We start from the raw sequence: 16705 nt of genomic DNA on the forward strand, positions 1-16705 counted from the left end.
TAAACGGATGATACTATAGTTACAATTAACGCTAAAGTTGAAGCGAGAACTGACACAATTATTGCCAAAAATAAAGTAACGACTAACAACAGTTGGGTGGCTTATGGTAAGTACAAATTCGGTCTTCTTTCTTATTGGTGACATCACAATAGATGAAACCGAATGCAACAAAAAAGCTACGATAATCGGAACGTATCCTTGGTCATCTGTGACACATATATTCTATAACGATAAACAACTCATAATGGCGCAAGTCATATTTTTTACATTTGAGCGAATAATTTCGATTCTGGATAGATTCTGGATAGATGGATATCAAAGTCAAACATGTGTCTTTTTGAGATAAAATACACATTAGTTACAGTTCAGATGGACTTTTTACTTCAGTGTTTCTGTTATTTCGTAGTTTTCTCTAATAGTTGATGTGTTTCCCTCGGTTTTAGTTTGTAACCCGGATTTATTTTCTCTCAATCAATTTGTGACGGACTTACGAACAGCGGTATACTATTTTTGCCTTTATTTAAGTTTACTGGTACAATGGTGCTTAAATGCAGAAAATTATATTGTAGGCATCCTGTAAATTTAAAGGTTCAGGCTATAAAATTATTTTTGATATGTGAAACGTCATCAATGACCGGTAAGCACAGACTGATCATATCGTTCTGTATGTTTCTTAGAAAGAATTGTCACATTTAAAAAATCTGTCAACTAGTATAATATTAAAAGAAAAGTTCTATGACAACTTCTGTACCCAATAAAATAACTTTTGTTTTGCAAGGAATATTCAAATCACACTTTTCGTACTTATAGTTATACTATTGATTAATATGAATTAATTGTAATGGTTTTCTGGTGATTTGGTTTATAATTTAGCAACATAATGCAAATCAGACCAAACTTATTGTTGAAGTACTTTCACAAATTAAATAGGTTGCAATGTTAGCTGATTTAAGTATGTCTATGATGAGTTCATTGTCAACGATTTGCATTTACACGTGTGTTGTTGATGAATTGCAAAAGCAAAGACAACTTGAAGTACTAACAATTGCTTTTCATTTTGAAAATATACACTACATAAGAAATGCCTGTACCAAGACAGGAATATGACAGTTGTTATTCATTCTTTTGATGTGTTTGAACTTTGATTTTGACATTTGATTAGGGACTTTCCTTTTTTGAATTTTCCGCGGAGTTCAGTATTTTTGTGATTTTGATTTCTACATAGTAAATAACTATTTAATAAATTATAATGTGTTTTGCTTGCTGTTATTGGGTAAGCATACAGTTTTAACTTGGTGTCATCATCAATCTGATTGATTCCCTCTGTGTGAATTCATTGATTGATTGACTGTTGGTTGCTTTACGCCGCATTAGCACAACAAGGCTATATCGCGGCGACCGTGTGAATTGAGCCTCAGAAGATATTTTAGATGTTTAAGGGACATTTAAGTGGAATATATGAAACAAACAAAAGTCTACATCTGTAAATTGAAATCAAGAATGATGGATGCGAAAGGTGGATATTTCATAGAGGGAGACGCCCACTCTGTTGATGCACCCGTTCCGCTTCATTCTTTTTTTGTGGAGTGCAGAAATATCAATCGATTTTTAATAATTATCTTGATTTGTCTAGCTAAACAATTTATGCCATTTGAAATTCGTAAGCTACTGTAGCATTTATCCAAAAACTATTTCCTTAAAGAGTAGATATATCAATATTGTTGCTGAAGAAGATTGATTTCCTACATTACTAACCATTTTGAATATTTTTGAAAATGCTTCACCGAAGACCACAGTTAATGAATTTGTATTTTTTAAACAATGCATAGCTTTAAATCTGATGAAGATTTAAGTTTTGAAATGGAATGCGCTTCTAAATTCGGTTGGTATCATGAATTATTTCTGTTGTATGAAACATTAGTTTGTCTGATCTTAGCCTCATCTTTGCTTTTGAAATAAGACTATTCAAAGAAAAGTATAGTAATCAATACTTCTATATACTAACTTTATTACGTCAAAGATGTTGGTTAAAGCCCTCTCCTATTTGTCAGTATATAGGTTCTTTCTTTGAATAAGTAATTGTGATCTTTTTAAATGTATTTTCATAGCAAAGCCTAATGAACTTATAAACCGGGAAAACGACAAATTAACAAGATAAGTTTGTTATAGAAATCTATTTTATAACATAACAAGTCATCAGATCTATCACCTACGTGTATAATTTGTAAAAAGTATTGTTCAATTTCTTTACATCTTTGTATTGATAGATGAAAATATGAGAACGAAAAGTGTGACATTGAAGGGTATTGTACTGATAATTAGATATGACAAATGCTGTCTCTCCATTGAAGAAAATGAATAAAATAGTTATCAAAGGTACCAGGATTATAATTTAATTACTAATGAGGAAACTAAATATAGTTAGTTTGTGTCCTTCGTGATGGTTTCATTTTTGTTTGATTATTGCTGCAGGAAACCCCACTTATTGATGCGACTGTCATTCAAGTGACCGGTTTAGCGGTATACATAGTTATCAAACGTACCAGGATTATAATTTAATACGCCAGACGCGCGTTTCGTCTACATAAGACTCATCAGTGACGCTCAGATCAAAATAGTTGTAAAGCCGCCAAACAAATACAAAGTTGAAGTATAAAACTAGGTTCAATCCACATTTAAAAATGCCTGTACCAAGTCAGGAATATGACAGTTGTTGTCCATTCGTTTGGTGTGATTAATCATATGATTTTGTCATTTGATAAGGGGCTTTCCGTTTTGAATTTTCGTCGGAGTTCAGTATTTTTGTGATTTTACTTTTTATTACAGCTTAAAATTTTGAACTATTTTGTCTGACAATGAAATGTTAATAATACTCAACACAATGTTGGAGGGCTTTGGTTAACTTTGTAGTATCTGCTGACACTTTTGCTAGTTGTTTTGGAAGTCTTTATTAATTACTATTTACCGGATTTGTTACAACATGAGCAACACGACGAGTGCCATATGTGGAGCAGGATCTGCTGCCCTTCTGGGGCACATGAGATCACCCCTAGTTTGTTGTGGGGTTCGTGTTGCTCAGTCTTTAGTTTTCTACGTTGTGTCATGTGTATTATTGTTGGTCTGTTGGCCTTTTTTCATTCTAAGCCATGGCCTTGTCAGTTTATTTTCGATTTATGAGTTTGACTGTCACTCTGGCATCTTTCTTCCCTCTTTTAATGACTTCTTTTGGAAACCTCAGTTTTGTACACTAATTAAACCAGCAAAATAGAAATGTTTTTTTCTGTTTATTCAATGTTATAAACAAAAAAAAAAATTACTACGTTTTTTTCTCTCTCTATTTCCATGCATTGATAGCCAGCGCTAGATTTGGCACATCTTTCAAAAGTTTTTGATTTTGATTCTTTTCAACGTCGTAGTTGATTTGATTGGAGAACCAATTATGAGTTTGTTGAAAACAAAGAAAATCGAATGCCTAGCTCCTGATGACGCATGTAGAAAACAAAGAAAATCGAATGCCTAGCTCCTGATGACGCATGTAGAAAACAAGCATTGTCCTATATTTGTTATCATGACACTGCATATAAACTAGAATCCATGTATATTCTCAATGAAATCGTAACACGACGAATTATAGACGTCTTACTCGTACAGAATACTTAATTCCGATTTAGTTTTCAGTTTTCAAAGAATCGACAGCAATGTTATTGATATATCTGTTCTTTGTTTCTTCTAAGCAATAATTTGTGTTTGCTTTGGTCTACAAGCAATCAACTCTACAGATAAGAGAAAAACAGAAATACATCATATCATATGGTCATTAAAAATGAGAATACTAACATTTACAATAATTGAAGGCATATTACTCTTTCGATCGATTTAATTTAGGCATTTCAGGAACTGCTAGTAGATCTTTGTTAATTTATGTATCATTGTCATTTTGTTCAGTTTCTCCCGTTACCTATTCTGACCTTTATTTCAACTATGAGTATTTCCGTGTGTTTGTTTATTCTAGATTGGCTAGAGTATAGAGGGAGGGTTGAGATCTCACAAAACATGTTTAACCACGGCGCATTTTTGCACCTGTCCCAAGTCTGGAGAGTGTGGCCTTTGTTTTTTTATGTTTTGTTTTGTTTTTTAATTTCAGTTTAATTTTATGTTTTGGAGTTTAGTGTGCCGTCCATTTTCACTGTATAGGGGCTAGCTGAAGCCGGGTGAACTCCGGGTGCTGTATTCAATCGCTGTGTTGAAGACTCATCTTTGACATATTGTTCACTTCCATCCTCAATTGTAACATTCAATGTTAATGACATCGAAGAACATTAAAGATGGTTCATTAGAACATAATATTTTTGCTTGTTTTTCGATAATCACGTTAATATGCATGTATATAAACCCATACATCTATGATTGCGCTTAAAATTATTCTCGACGCAGTTTTTGCAAAACAATACAACAATATAATTATCATCAATTATCCGCACTTGCTTCTCGGTTTTCACTCGCCGTCGGTTGTTAATATATACGTTCCATGTGAAATCGTGTCATAAAGAAAAAAAATACAATAATGTGCATTCAAAATTAACAGGAAAATTAAACAATTTTTAGTGGAAGCTTATTCTGTGGATGCTCAAAATATTTGCACGAAATCATCTGTTACATAAATCAAGCCGTTAGTTTTCTCGTTTGGATTGTTTAACATTGTCATTTCGGGGACTTTTATAGCTGACTATGCGGTATGAGCTTTGTTCATTGTTGAAGGCCGGACGGAGACCTATAGTTGTTTATTTCTGTGTCATGTTGGTCTCTTGTGGAGAGTTGTCTCATTGACAGTCATACCACATCTTCGTTTTTCATATTTAGGAATAAAATAATGATTTACCTTCATCACTTCATTTTCATTGATGTCCACAGATATTCTTGTATAAAGATGATGTATCTGGATTCGGACCACATTATATGTCAAACTGTTTAAACCGTCTGTCTTAAATCTCTTGTAGCCATCTTCCAGAAGTTTGTATCTATAGAAGTAACAACAAATGTATAAACAACGTATATCCTAGGATTAACCAATGTATGAGTCTGATATTATATGAACTTTTCTATTTTAAAGTGGCTGAATTCTATTTTCACTTTTATTAAAATGAAAATGTGTACAAATACAAAATACTAAATCTATCACAAACAAGATACAATATCTATTGCATAAAATTGAGAATGAAAATGGGGAATGTGTCAAAGAGACAACAACCCGACCAAAGAGCAGATAACAGCCCATCGCCACTAATGGGTCTTCATCGCAGCGAGAAAATCCCGCACCTATAGGTGGGTGGATAGGGGGTCCTCAGCTGGCCCCTATGCTTACTAGTAATAATGCCATTTACATTTTCAGTTAAACTTTACCTCTTTGTATTGTGTTTGTTACCCTTCTCTTTGCCATGTCTCAACATTGTGTATCTCGCTACTTTATTTGAATGTCTTGTCACTGTGAAGTTAGCGTGCATAAGCCTGAAAAGTAAAATATCAATTGATTATTCCAGGACGTCACAAAACAACATGCAAGTCTTATTTAAGATATTTTAATATGGTTATTTTAATGCATGCCTTTACAAATTTTGTAGATTAAAATTATTGGCTGTTTATATAATTGTGATTTTTGAAGAATGGACAAGAGCACGAGATTATTCATTGGGATTTCAAGTAATATAAAAAAGAAGATGTGGTATGATTGCCAATGAGACAACTATCCACAAAAGACCAAAATGACACAGACATTAACAACTATAGGTCACCGTACGGCCTTCAACAACAACTCTGCCTACAGATATATTTATAAGATATCCGAATGCAAGTTCTTGTTTTTGTAATATCTATTTTATTCGCATTAATTATTTATTTTACCTTGCAATAATTTCTTAATTTACAGTATTCAAGTATTGAAACATGTATGGTTGATATTCAGGTTTTAGCATCTTTGCCCTTTCTGATAATAGCAATACAAGTTTTGTGAAATTCATTGAATGACTACGTGATTACGGATAATCATTTCGTGATTTGTTTTGTGTGTTACTTTTGTTCTCCCTTTCCTTCTTTTTATGCTCTAACCTGTTCCACATATCATCATCTTCTCCTCCCCAACCGAAGAATTTGTTGGAAAATCCATTGACACTCTGTAGCTGACTTTTAGATAAAGCCGATGCGCCACCAAATATAGCTTTATATGGTAATCTGTAAAAACAATGATTTCAAATGAGACAACTGTCAAATTTAAAGACCATAATGACAATTGTGTGAGCAACTTTAGAAACTACCGTCAAAGAGCAAAAAACGAACTATAAAGTAGACTATTCAAGGTCTTGTAAAACAAATAAAAAGTCAGAGACCAACGACATCTTTCGTCAGCTGCGCCGTGCTCGACCCAAAAATAATTTCAACCTTCATCAAAGCGAAAAATTGGAATAATATTTTACTATTGGCATTCAGTTTGGTTCAACTTTGTCAAAAAAAAGAAAAAAAGCTAAACACATCGCTGATGTTTTTGAAATAAATAATACAACCTCATTTGAACTCTTATATACATGCAACCTTTATTTTGACTTTCTGATAGAGATGAATAACTCATGTGATGAGAGTGTTCAGTTATAAAAAAGAGAAACCAGGAAGAACCATGACGTTGACAGATTCGGTCTTCAGAGAAAGATATTAAACAGGCAAAACGACGATTTGCATAATTTTCCAATGTTTAGATTACTTTGATCTTTGCCAATCTTCAGATGTCATCTCAATGGTTAATTATATGCTGATACATCATAATTAGGAACTTTTCAACCTTAAAATCTTAACTTATAGACGAATATTAGAATACAGAAAACATAAGCTCTATTGAGCTTTTTAATCTTCTTATTACAAATTAAACAAAACACGTTTAAAACAAAGTAACAATACAAAACACACCAGAACTTCATTTATATAACCAAAGCAAATCATTAACATGATGAATCTTGCAACCAGTTTCACCTCCACCCTTCAAATTTTTGAATTAAGATTTATTTAATTGATTTATCCTATATCGATCTTTTGAAGTTGTTTCTATTAATTTATCGTCTTCATTCAACGTCTGTAATTTTACCTGTATCTGAATTTATCAATAGCTGCTGACAAATGTCTTGGTTGTGTTGTGCACGTGTAGGAATTTCTGTCATCCTCGGGTAAAAGGTCAACATCGTGAAATACAAAACAGGTATACTTGTGATTTTTTATCGATTCTGCATAACCTATGTTCATCAACATGGCACGATTAAATTTAGAAGTACCTATCTGAAGAAAAAAAATAGAATATCAGTGTAGTAAAAGGGTTATGTTTTGTGTTTTTCACAGTGAACAAAAGATGAACAAGAAGATTTGGGAAAATTAAACTTGGCGATATTTGAATTATTAAATCAGTATTGAGGTCATTAATGTAAAAATTAAAGCAAGCATTTTTTTTAGAAAATATTTGTTAGGAAACTGAAAAAACTATCTACTTATAAAAAAAATATGCCAAAATATCATTCGTACCTGGTCTATGATATATATCCCGTAGTCGAGTTGTTGTCGCCTTAAGAAGGGGTGTATATTATACAGAAATGTTTTTAGGTGTTGGTCTCTGTCTCTAAATGGTACAATAACGGCAACATGGTGACGGGGAATGCAATCGTCAGGGCTATAACGGCCACCTTTCTGTACCCATGACAGAGCTGTCTTTAATTGGGTAGTAGATGGTATAAATAAATGAGGAGTGTTTCTTCCAACTGAAAATATAATTAAAGTCAATTGCAGTTCGTATATTTGGTATTTTTCTGTTTATATTAGATCAAATTATGTCGCTAATTTTCTCATTTGATTTTTTTTCCTTTCAGATTTGGTTATCAATCCCGGAACTTTTATATCGCCTTGCACTGTGCCCGGCTCGCTAGACAAATCGACCAACTATAATCGACAAATATCATGCTTTCGGTGGCCGGATATTCATAAGGATCTGCAGAGATCGATCTAAGTCATTGTATTTCCTAGACGTGATTACAGAATGAAATGTCCCGAGTACATGTACAACATGTTTTTCAGCCGAAAAACTATCAGCATTGTTTCACATTCATCTTGGTTAAGGTTGGCTTTTCTTATAAAAATAAGATGAAATGCAATTGCCAATGAGAAAACTATCTTACAATGTTGCAAGGTTTCAATGAAGTTGGTGAACACAATTATAGTCAATAGTACGGTCTTCAGCGATAACAAAAGCTCATATCACCTAGTCGACTATAAAAGGCCCCGACATGAAAAATATGAATAATTCAATTGAGAAACCCAACGGCCTAATCTATAACAATACAATTTAGGAAAAAAAATATGACAAACACGAACCAACGTCCACCACTGAACTACAGTCTCCTAACTTGGGACAAGCACATTAAGAATGAGGCCAGATTAAACATGTTTGAGAGTGCTGAATCCTCTCCTAACCTGGGACACTAGAGTTACAGCACAACATAAAAACAAACTATTTAAATCAAATAAAACATGCTTAACTCTACAGATAGTTACAAAGCAGAAAACAGATAAAAAAAAAAAACAACCGGACGAGGCAGAGTATTTTTACATTCCTTACAACAAAAAAACACAAAGTACAGATCTGCGGGTACTGACAGCTAGTTCAAAGTCAATGACAACTAAAATATCAGTCAGTACACATCCAACATCCAATAGACAGAAAAAGTACCGATTTTACACCCCCCTTTGAGCTTATTTAGAAAAATAACCTCTACTATCAGAATATAGATACTCATTGAACGACTCATCGTGAATACAGACCGTAAATCGATATAAAAATTTCTGATGCCATACTAGAACCTTTAATTACTTGAGGCATTTTTGGGGCGATTATGCAGTAGTTAATATGGTACAACTCATTAAACATTGTTCAACATGTGCATCAGTCAATTTATTCTGAATGAAAATGTCAAACACTCCATGACGTATAGTCTTAGTATTTATCAACTCTTGTTATATACGACTTGGTCTCTTTTCTTGAATCTTAAGTAAATGAGGATTACATACCAGAAAAAAAATGCTGTGGTTTAAAGTCGTTCGTCTTTTGAAATTTAGGAGGAAAATCTAATAATGCAATGGCATGTTTAATTAACCGCATGAAATCTTCTTTTTAAATTGATGATGATGTACTAGTAATTGAAATGTCCGTTGATATTTTTACTAGAAATCTAGACGACGATGACCTTCTAGAGCTGTGAACGAATTCGATTCCACAGCCTGGTCTGGAATGTTACACATAGCTGAACATGTATTGTCATTTTTACCCAATGTATAAAAACTTCAGACATGTATTATTTGAAAACGGAATAGATGTCGTATTACGAATATATACATTGGCTGATAAACGTGTATTCCTATTTTTATTTATGTATTACCAGTAACCGTGTTTTATGTGCATATATATCGAAATGTATTCAGTTTGTTTATTTTGTAGATCAGCTTTGTTTCTAACTGTTCTGTTCATATACATAGAGTTGATTGTTCTTAATTCAAATAATATGTGGCACTAAAACAAAATTGATTGATTTTTACCTAGATTAGGAGATGTTTCCGGACATGAAGAGAAACAGCTAGTGGTGTCTCTAATATCTGTGCAATTTTTATTGTTGTCATAATAACCCACATGCCCTGTTGGTGAAGGCATCACGCGGTTTAGTTTATTCCGATATTTGTCCTTATATCCAGTTTCATTTGTTGATGAAATTTTTCTTAAGAAATGTCTTTCTTTTACTTGCCGCCGAGATATTCTGCTGACGACTGTTTTCTTGACGGAAACGTTAATGGCTAACTGAACTACAATTTGAAATGAAAGACAAATTAGTTATTTCATTGTACATCAGGATATATATGTTTTGATATTTTCTTAATCCGTAATTGGAGTTCTATTCTATTGACACAAATATGAAATATGAATGAACGGAGATTTCGGGTTCACGACAATGAGACACCAATCAAACATTAACAAAAACACGAAAATCGCGATACTGTGACATACTTTTCCTACTCAAAACATACAACAGCTTCAGTGCCTGGTCAAAAGTATAAAAAAAATGCATCTATTTGCTATATATTTCATACAAAAACGTATATTTTAAAAAAAAAATTGAAGATATTTATGGTAGTGCTTCCTCTAGAAGTTTAATGTACAACATGTAAGACACTCTACAATTTGTTTTATTTCTTGTGAGCTGAAATAATTATGTGACTTCTTTTAATTTAATCTAACAAGTGAGGATGGTGTTGAACAGTTATTCATATACTGCTTCTTTCGTGAGATTAATGGATTATCTTTTGATTGCTCAAATCCATCAGCAAATATTTCATCCATATACAGGCTGATAACAAATGAACCTACATAATAGAAACTAATTACTGCAAAGTGAATCGATTGTTCTATCAATAAATAACATTTTGTGAGAGAATTCGATGTTTGCTGTACCACTGTTCATGTCAACGCACTTTATATGACAATATCAGAATTGTTAGGTCAATAATTGTGTAGAATTTTAAGCCCAAACTTTCTATTGCTTTAACGGGGCTCCTGTGTATAAATCAAATTTTTTTTCTAATATAGGATTTCACTATATTTTTTTATAAACGAACTTTATCATATACTTAAAAGAAAAATGAAATAAAAAAATGAGGTCACCGTTCATTTGAGCTCACATTCTGACTCCGGAAGAAGCATACATTTTTGTTAATGTCCTTTAAGGTTTTTCTGTTGAACTAATAGGAGAAATAGAGGTAATATCGAAATAAAAAAATAACCTAATTACAGAAATCGCTTAAATTTTACAATTATTTAGTTTATGTATAGCTTATTTGAAGACAATAATAAAAATTATATTTCACCGATGAGTTAAAAAAAGATATTTAAAATCTAATGCCAAAAAATGACATTTTTGCACCAAAGGGAGATCATTTGGAGCTTTTTCAATGATATAAACATTTAAAAAGTCATCTGGGGCCAAACCGAATCGAGTTTTTTGGTTAATTTTTTTTATTTTTTACCATATCATAAAGTAATAACTAATAGTGTAATAAATAAAATGTGTAATGAAAAAATAAAGGTTCAATTTTTTGCTGAAATCTTTGTACCCACGAGCCACCTTATTAAATACGCAAATGCAAGACCCCAAAACTATACCTATGCAGAACAACATGTTTATGAAATCATAGCAAAACCTTTTGGGGACTCCATATAACTTCGGTCATAGAATACGTTTTTGGAAATGACCGAAGGGTCTATAAATTGGTAAACGGCCCTCGGTACCATGAATTATTATTTTAATTAATACTTGATTAAAGGGTCGTGTCAAAACAGAAGACTGGTTAAGAACTGTCCGTAGTTTAGCCCTGTGGTAGGGTTCATGCCTAAAAATAGCTTTATGCATATGCCTCTATTATCCTTATTTTATTAAAGAAAATGAAGAAAGAATTTAAATCTATAGTGCCTACAGTTTATATGTATACAATTTTTCCTCTTGAGTGTCAATCGAATACACAGGCAAAATGTACTCACATGAATTTCACATCAATCTCACGTGAAATTCACATGAAAAATTTCACGTGAGATTCACCTCAATCGAGCTTATACATGAAATTCACGTGAAAATTTCCATGTGAATTTCACGTGAATTGAGATTCACATGATTCTGATGTGAAATTTTTCACATGAATTTCACGTGAAATTTACAACAAAAAAATTTGATATTTTTCATGGTTTTAATTAAATTTGAAAATTTATATGTTATTTGAATTACTCTATTTTAAAAATTCATGTGAATTTCACATGAAAAATTTCACGTGATTTTCATGTGAAATTCACACGAGTTTCACATGAGAATCATGTGAAACTCAAAAAAATTGTTTTCACGTGAGTTTCACGTATAAGCTCGTTTGAGGTGAAATTGATGTGAATTTCACGTGAAATTCACATGAATTTAAATTCACGTGAAATTGATGTGAGTGAAATTTGCCTGTGTATACTATGAAGTATGTTATGAATATCAATGCAGTTCATGGCGGATGTTAAGAAAAACTCACTGTAAATTGTCAGAAAAAACGAAGACAGCACAAGGCTGATTATGAATATGTCCAGATATTTCTTCATCTTTTCCATTTATTTCAATATCAGATAAATATTTCAATCATTCTGTTGAAGATTTCAAAAACGCCATCTTCATTCACATCTGTCAAAGAAAAAAATCAATAATGTTCATGAATTATCTGTTTGGTATATTTAAGCATTTTGTTAGTTTTTAGACTTCGTTTTTATCTCAAACTATATTGACAGTGCCAAAAACAGAAACAAAAATAACTAACAAACAAACAAACAAACAAAAAAAAATAACAAAAATAACAAAAATTGCTCAAATATCACCAAGCCAGTTCCCACAGTTAAACACTAGATATAGTTCCCGACGTTGAGTACGCAATTTGTATTTTTTTTTTGTTTTTTTTTTTTTGTGAATAGTGGACAGATTATGACTAACTCTTCCAACCTCCTAGACAGAATGCCACGAGAACTCATTTCTTCTCTAATGATGTATAGACAGATATTCGAACGACTAGGTAGATATGTGGTTAAAATACAACAGTTTTAGGCGACTATTTACGTAAATAAAACTTTGTTGTCGCGCATAATATTTGAACAGCTCCATGAAACACAAATACAAAAATATATCCAATAATCGAATAAAATACTAAAATTAGGTTCCGTCCGTGAACATTTCGAAAAATCGTGTGATTTTCAATAAAAAAAACTATTTAAAAAAACATTTTGAGATTATTTGTGGATATATTTTTATGAAATTTTCAGTTTGATTGAATTTTCCGTTGATTATTCCTGGAATATTTCGTGAAATTATTGTTTATGTTTGTTATTTAGATCAGGTAAAGATAATTACGTTACAGCTGTGTTGCACGTTTATGTACGACCAAAAATATATGTTTGTTAATGTGAGAATATTTATCTTTAAACGAAATAACTTTTTACAATATTTCAGTTAAGAACTGACGTAGTCAACGTTTTTTTTAAATAGATAATTTCCATTAATTTTTTTTTAATTTAAACTACAAATATCATTTTTAGTAACCTTATCAAATTGTATTGTTTTATTTTTTATTTACTTTACTGTAAAATTAAATCTAAACCCATACCATACCTTAGTATGTCCATCGAGATAATGACCGTTCATAAGGAAGTAAAAGTGCAATGCAAGAGTTGTTTTTGTTTTTTAACATGGCCTCCTCAGGCCAAACCTGTCCATTCTTATAGCATTTGATTAAAAAATATAGTTATAATATACTTGAAAGTAAAAACGTCAGGCATATTTATTTGATTTGTTTTGATTAATACATGTAAAGCATTTGTGTAAACCATTTTTTATACATTCAAATGTCTACCCATTGTTAAGAGTGCATGGGAATTCGCACATCTTCGAGGGTTCAAGACTCGGGGTCAGGATTTCTGTTTTCTTTATATTTAGGTCAGTTTTCTATTCCTTGTATTTTTGTCCATTATTATTTATATTGCGAATCCCAACCAAACTCTCCTAAAAATAATAAACGTCATTAATTCAAAACTTAATTGTGGTGTTGTCTCTTTGGCACATTCCCCATTTCCATTCTCAATTTTTATTAATAACATTAATAACTAATTTATAATTAGAAGCCATTATTATGAAACCAGAAGCTTTCCTCGCACAAAATTTTACAACTAAATCTTATACTGAGGAGTTTTTTTTGTATTTATCTTGTTGTATTTGTGATATTGATAGGCTATATATATGATAAGATAAGATATTTTTATATATATTCCAGACCATATGAGGATTTGGACAGTATGTGTATACTCGTGACGGTCTGACCATACGCGTCTAGTATGTATGAGCTTGACCATATATGTATATGAACCACATATGGGTTAATCTTAGTCAAACATTTATTAAAATCTTTTACTGGGTTCAAAAAAATAATGAAAAGGTGAATTTTCCGAATCAATTCCATTCCAAACTCAGGACATACTATAATCAATTAATCGCGGCACACTTCGCTTCCTTGACATATTGTTGAAAACTCGCTGCATCACTTTTGCCGTTTATCAAAACATTTAAAACTCAACCAGTCTTAGTCTGACAAGTAAAAAGCTTGGTTTGGCAGTTTTTGTAGTAAAGTTCCGAACTTATGATTTCTAAAAACTGTTATTATGTTTAATTCCAATACCTGCAATTTCAATTAGTCTAATTAAACTTGTCAATGAATTACTGACATGCTGTTAATTCCAATCGAACTTTTTATATCAATTTGAGATATCAGCTATGTTGATTTGTAAAATACATTTTATCAATAAACTTTTTAAAGTTATGCAGACCGTTCTCCGACGTACCGTCCGTACCACCCGTATATTGAAAAAGCTGCACGTTTTCAAAAACTAAAATCAATTCATAACTTCACATGAACAATGAAGTTTTCAGATTCAGACACAGTCTATTTCTGTAAGAAAAACGAAGTTTAAAGAGTTTTTGATCTTTTTCCACATATTCGAAACCCTCTGATTTTATCCGCGTAGTGCCAGTTTTCCCCACTGTTCCTTTTATAAATTTTATTACATATGTATAGTTTTAAAAGCTGTTATTGAAATTCTATACAATTTTTTTAATTATTTTTTTAAAGGGTGCCAATGTTAAATATATGAAAAGTCTAGAGAGAATTATTTCCACCAAATTTCCAATTAATGGCTCATATCTCGAAAGCAAGCACACGGGACCCTTCATTTTTCTGCTATTCTAGTTCCTTTATTTATATGCTATCAATTTTCAAAAAGTCTTTTAAAAAGTTTGTTATTTTGAACTAATTAAAAAATATAGATCTCTGATTTCGTTATATTTCATGTGTAGTATCAGATATCTATATTAAAACTAGATTGAAAAGAACAGTCGAAGGCAGGTATATAGAAAAACTCTTGAAAAGAACAAAATATATTTCCACAGACTTGGACGGTGACAAATATGTCACGTGTATACTCTTAGTCTAAAAACCTTCACAAGAAGGTGGATATAAAGTTTTTGGAAAAATCTAAATATTTGTTCGTTAGTACCCTCCCCTAGATCCCCCACTGGATCGATTTTAAAGTTCCTAATATGATCTAATATCACACAATCTCGCAAGTCCCTTATCTCACACACTATCTCTAGTTCCTCATATATATACGATAAGATAGATAAGATACATTTTATTTCCAATAGTGGACCCATAATAGGCATAATCAGTACATTAATTGTTTATCACACAATTGCAGTAGACAATAAACAAAAAATAAAAATAGAAATACATTATATCTTGCACTCTCGTAAATCGTTATATATATCTTGCACTCTCGTAAGTCCCTCGAGTCATATCACACTCTCTCAAGTTTGTCATAGTATGCACTCTCGTGATCCCTTATATCACACATTCTCTAACGTTAGTAACCACACTTTCCCCAAGTTTCATTAAATTTCTAATCCGTGTAATTTCATTAAAAAGCGAAAATATTATAATATAATACCTTATAAATTCGAGTGAAATGAAACACATATAATTCCATACATTTACTAATGATGATCAACTTGTTTTTACAAATGTAAGTGCTATAAAACCAGGTTTAATCCACCATTTTTCTACATTTGAAAATGCCTATAGGAATTATTGCATAAAATTGATGGATGCGGACGCATATCCCTTGGAGATATATTTTTGGCCTATTTACACCATGTCCCTCTGTACTTCCGTGAAATGTTAGAAGAATTTCCCTCTAGATGAAATATACCAGTTGGATTATCTAACAAAAATGATCACGATTTACCGTATATATATATATATGTACAAGATCATTTATGTTTGAATTTTATTATTTTTTATTGATTGTTGTTTGCTTAAACACCAGTTGCAAATATTTCAAAATATATAGAAAGGATCCCAGGAATTACAAAAATAAAATGTCAGGCAGTACAAGAGACCACATCCAACACGTCCGTTTAATCCGAAAAAATGACTAAAGCACTAACAAAAATATTTCAATGACCTATATTGAGAGTAATTATGAATAAAATATGTGTTTTCAGGCGTGTATAACCTTCATTGGTAGTTCAATCGTCAGCATAGTCTGTATTCACAATTAAGCATGGGTACATCGCGTCCATCTCAGTCGGAGTATGACTCCAGTATTACTTTCTACCAGTGATCGTTCGCATTACAATCAATGGCAATTATAAAAAAAAACAATCCTGACATAACACATCACTGTCTTACTCCTACTTTTTCATGGAAACTAGTGTCAACTTCAGAATTGATGGTACACGGGAACTTTGTATAGCACTGCTTAAAGAGTTACATATTCTTAGTTTTTAGTTTTCAAAATTTCCATAGACTTACCATGTGTAGGCTGTTCGAGACTTTTCGGAATACAAAATTCCTTGTGGCACTGTTCTAAGATGTTTCTAGGGAAAATATGTGGACTATGCAACCTCTACCTTTGGCTTACATAAACAAGCTTGTTTTTGTCGTAGTTTCTTACCAACAACTTTTTTAATTCTTGCTATATATCCTTACTTTATAAGTGAGAAGATGAAGTACCAAT

At 31.9% G+C, this 16705-nt stretch overlaps 1 protein-coding gene across 2 annotated transcripts; it reads right to left on the reverse strand.

Annotated features, from left to right (window-relative positions):
- Positions 1-3270: 3270 nt before the first annotated feature.
- LOC143078762 (beta-1,4-galactosyltransferase 1-like) lies at positions 3271-15739 on the reverse strand. Of its 2 annotated transcripts, none has more exons than XM_076253715.1 (9): positions 15635-15739; positions 12130-12275; positions 9616-9876; positions 7555-7787; positions 7127-7314; positions 6103-6225; positions 5401-5505; positions 4880-5018; positions 3271-3773 (listed from the first exon to the last, which is right to left on the reverse strand). In XM_076253715.1, exons 2-9 carry the CDS (start codon positions 12203-12205, stop codon positions 3768-3770), a joined length of 1131 nt encoding a protein of 376 aa, XP_076109830.1. In that variant the 5' UTR covers positions 12206-12275; positions 15635-15739; the 3' UTR covers positions 3271-3767. The 2 variants fall into 2 exon arrangements, with proteins under 2 accessions (XP_076109830.1, XP_076109831.1); XM_076253716.1 differs by lacking the exon at positions 15635-15739 and adding an exon at positions 13251-13269.
- Between the last annotated feature and the right edge of the window lie 966 nt (positions 15740-16705).

Source organism: Mytilus galloprovincialis, chromosome 6 (genome assembly GCF_965363235.1).
Source record: "Mytilus galloprovincialis chromosome 6, xbMytGall1.hap1.1, whole genome shotgun sequence".
In the NCBI taxonomy this organism is placed as follows: Eukaryota; Metazoa; Mollusca; class Bivalvia; order Mytilida; family Mytilidae; genus Mytilus; species Mytilus galloprovincialis.

What these genes read in the sequence shown, in the direction of transcription:
- LOC143078762 (XM_076253715.1), bottom strand. Translation starts at nt 12,205, where the DNA reads ATGGAAAAGATGAAGAAATATCTGGACATATTCATAATCAGCCTTGTG. An exon ending in ATTGATAAATTCAGATACAG is followed by an intron (nt 6,226 to 7,126) that starts GTAAAATTACAG and finishes TTGTTTTTACAG; the next exon opens with ATTACCATATAAAGCTATAT. An exon ending in GATGATGATATGTGGAACAG is followed by an intron (nt 5,506 to 6,102) that starts GTTAGAGCATAA and finishes TTTACTTTTCAG; the next exon opens with GCTTATGCACGCTAACTTCA.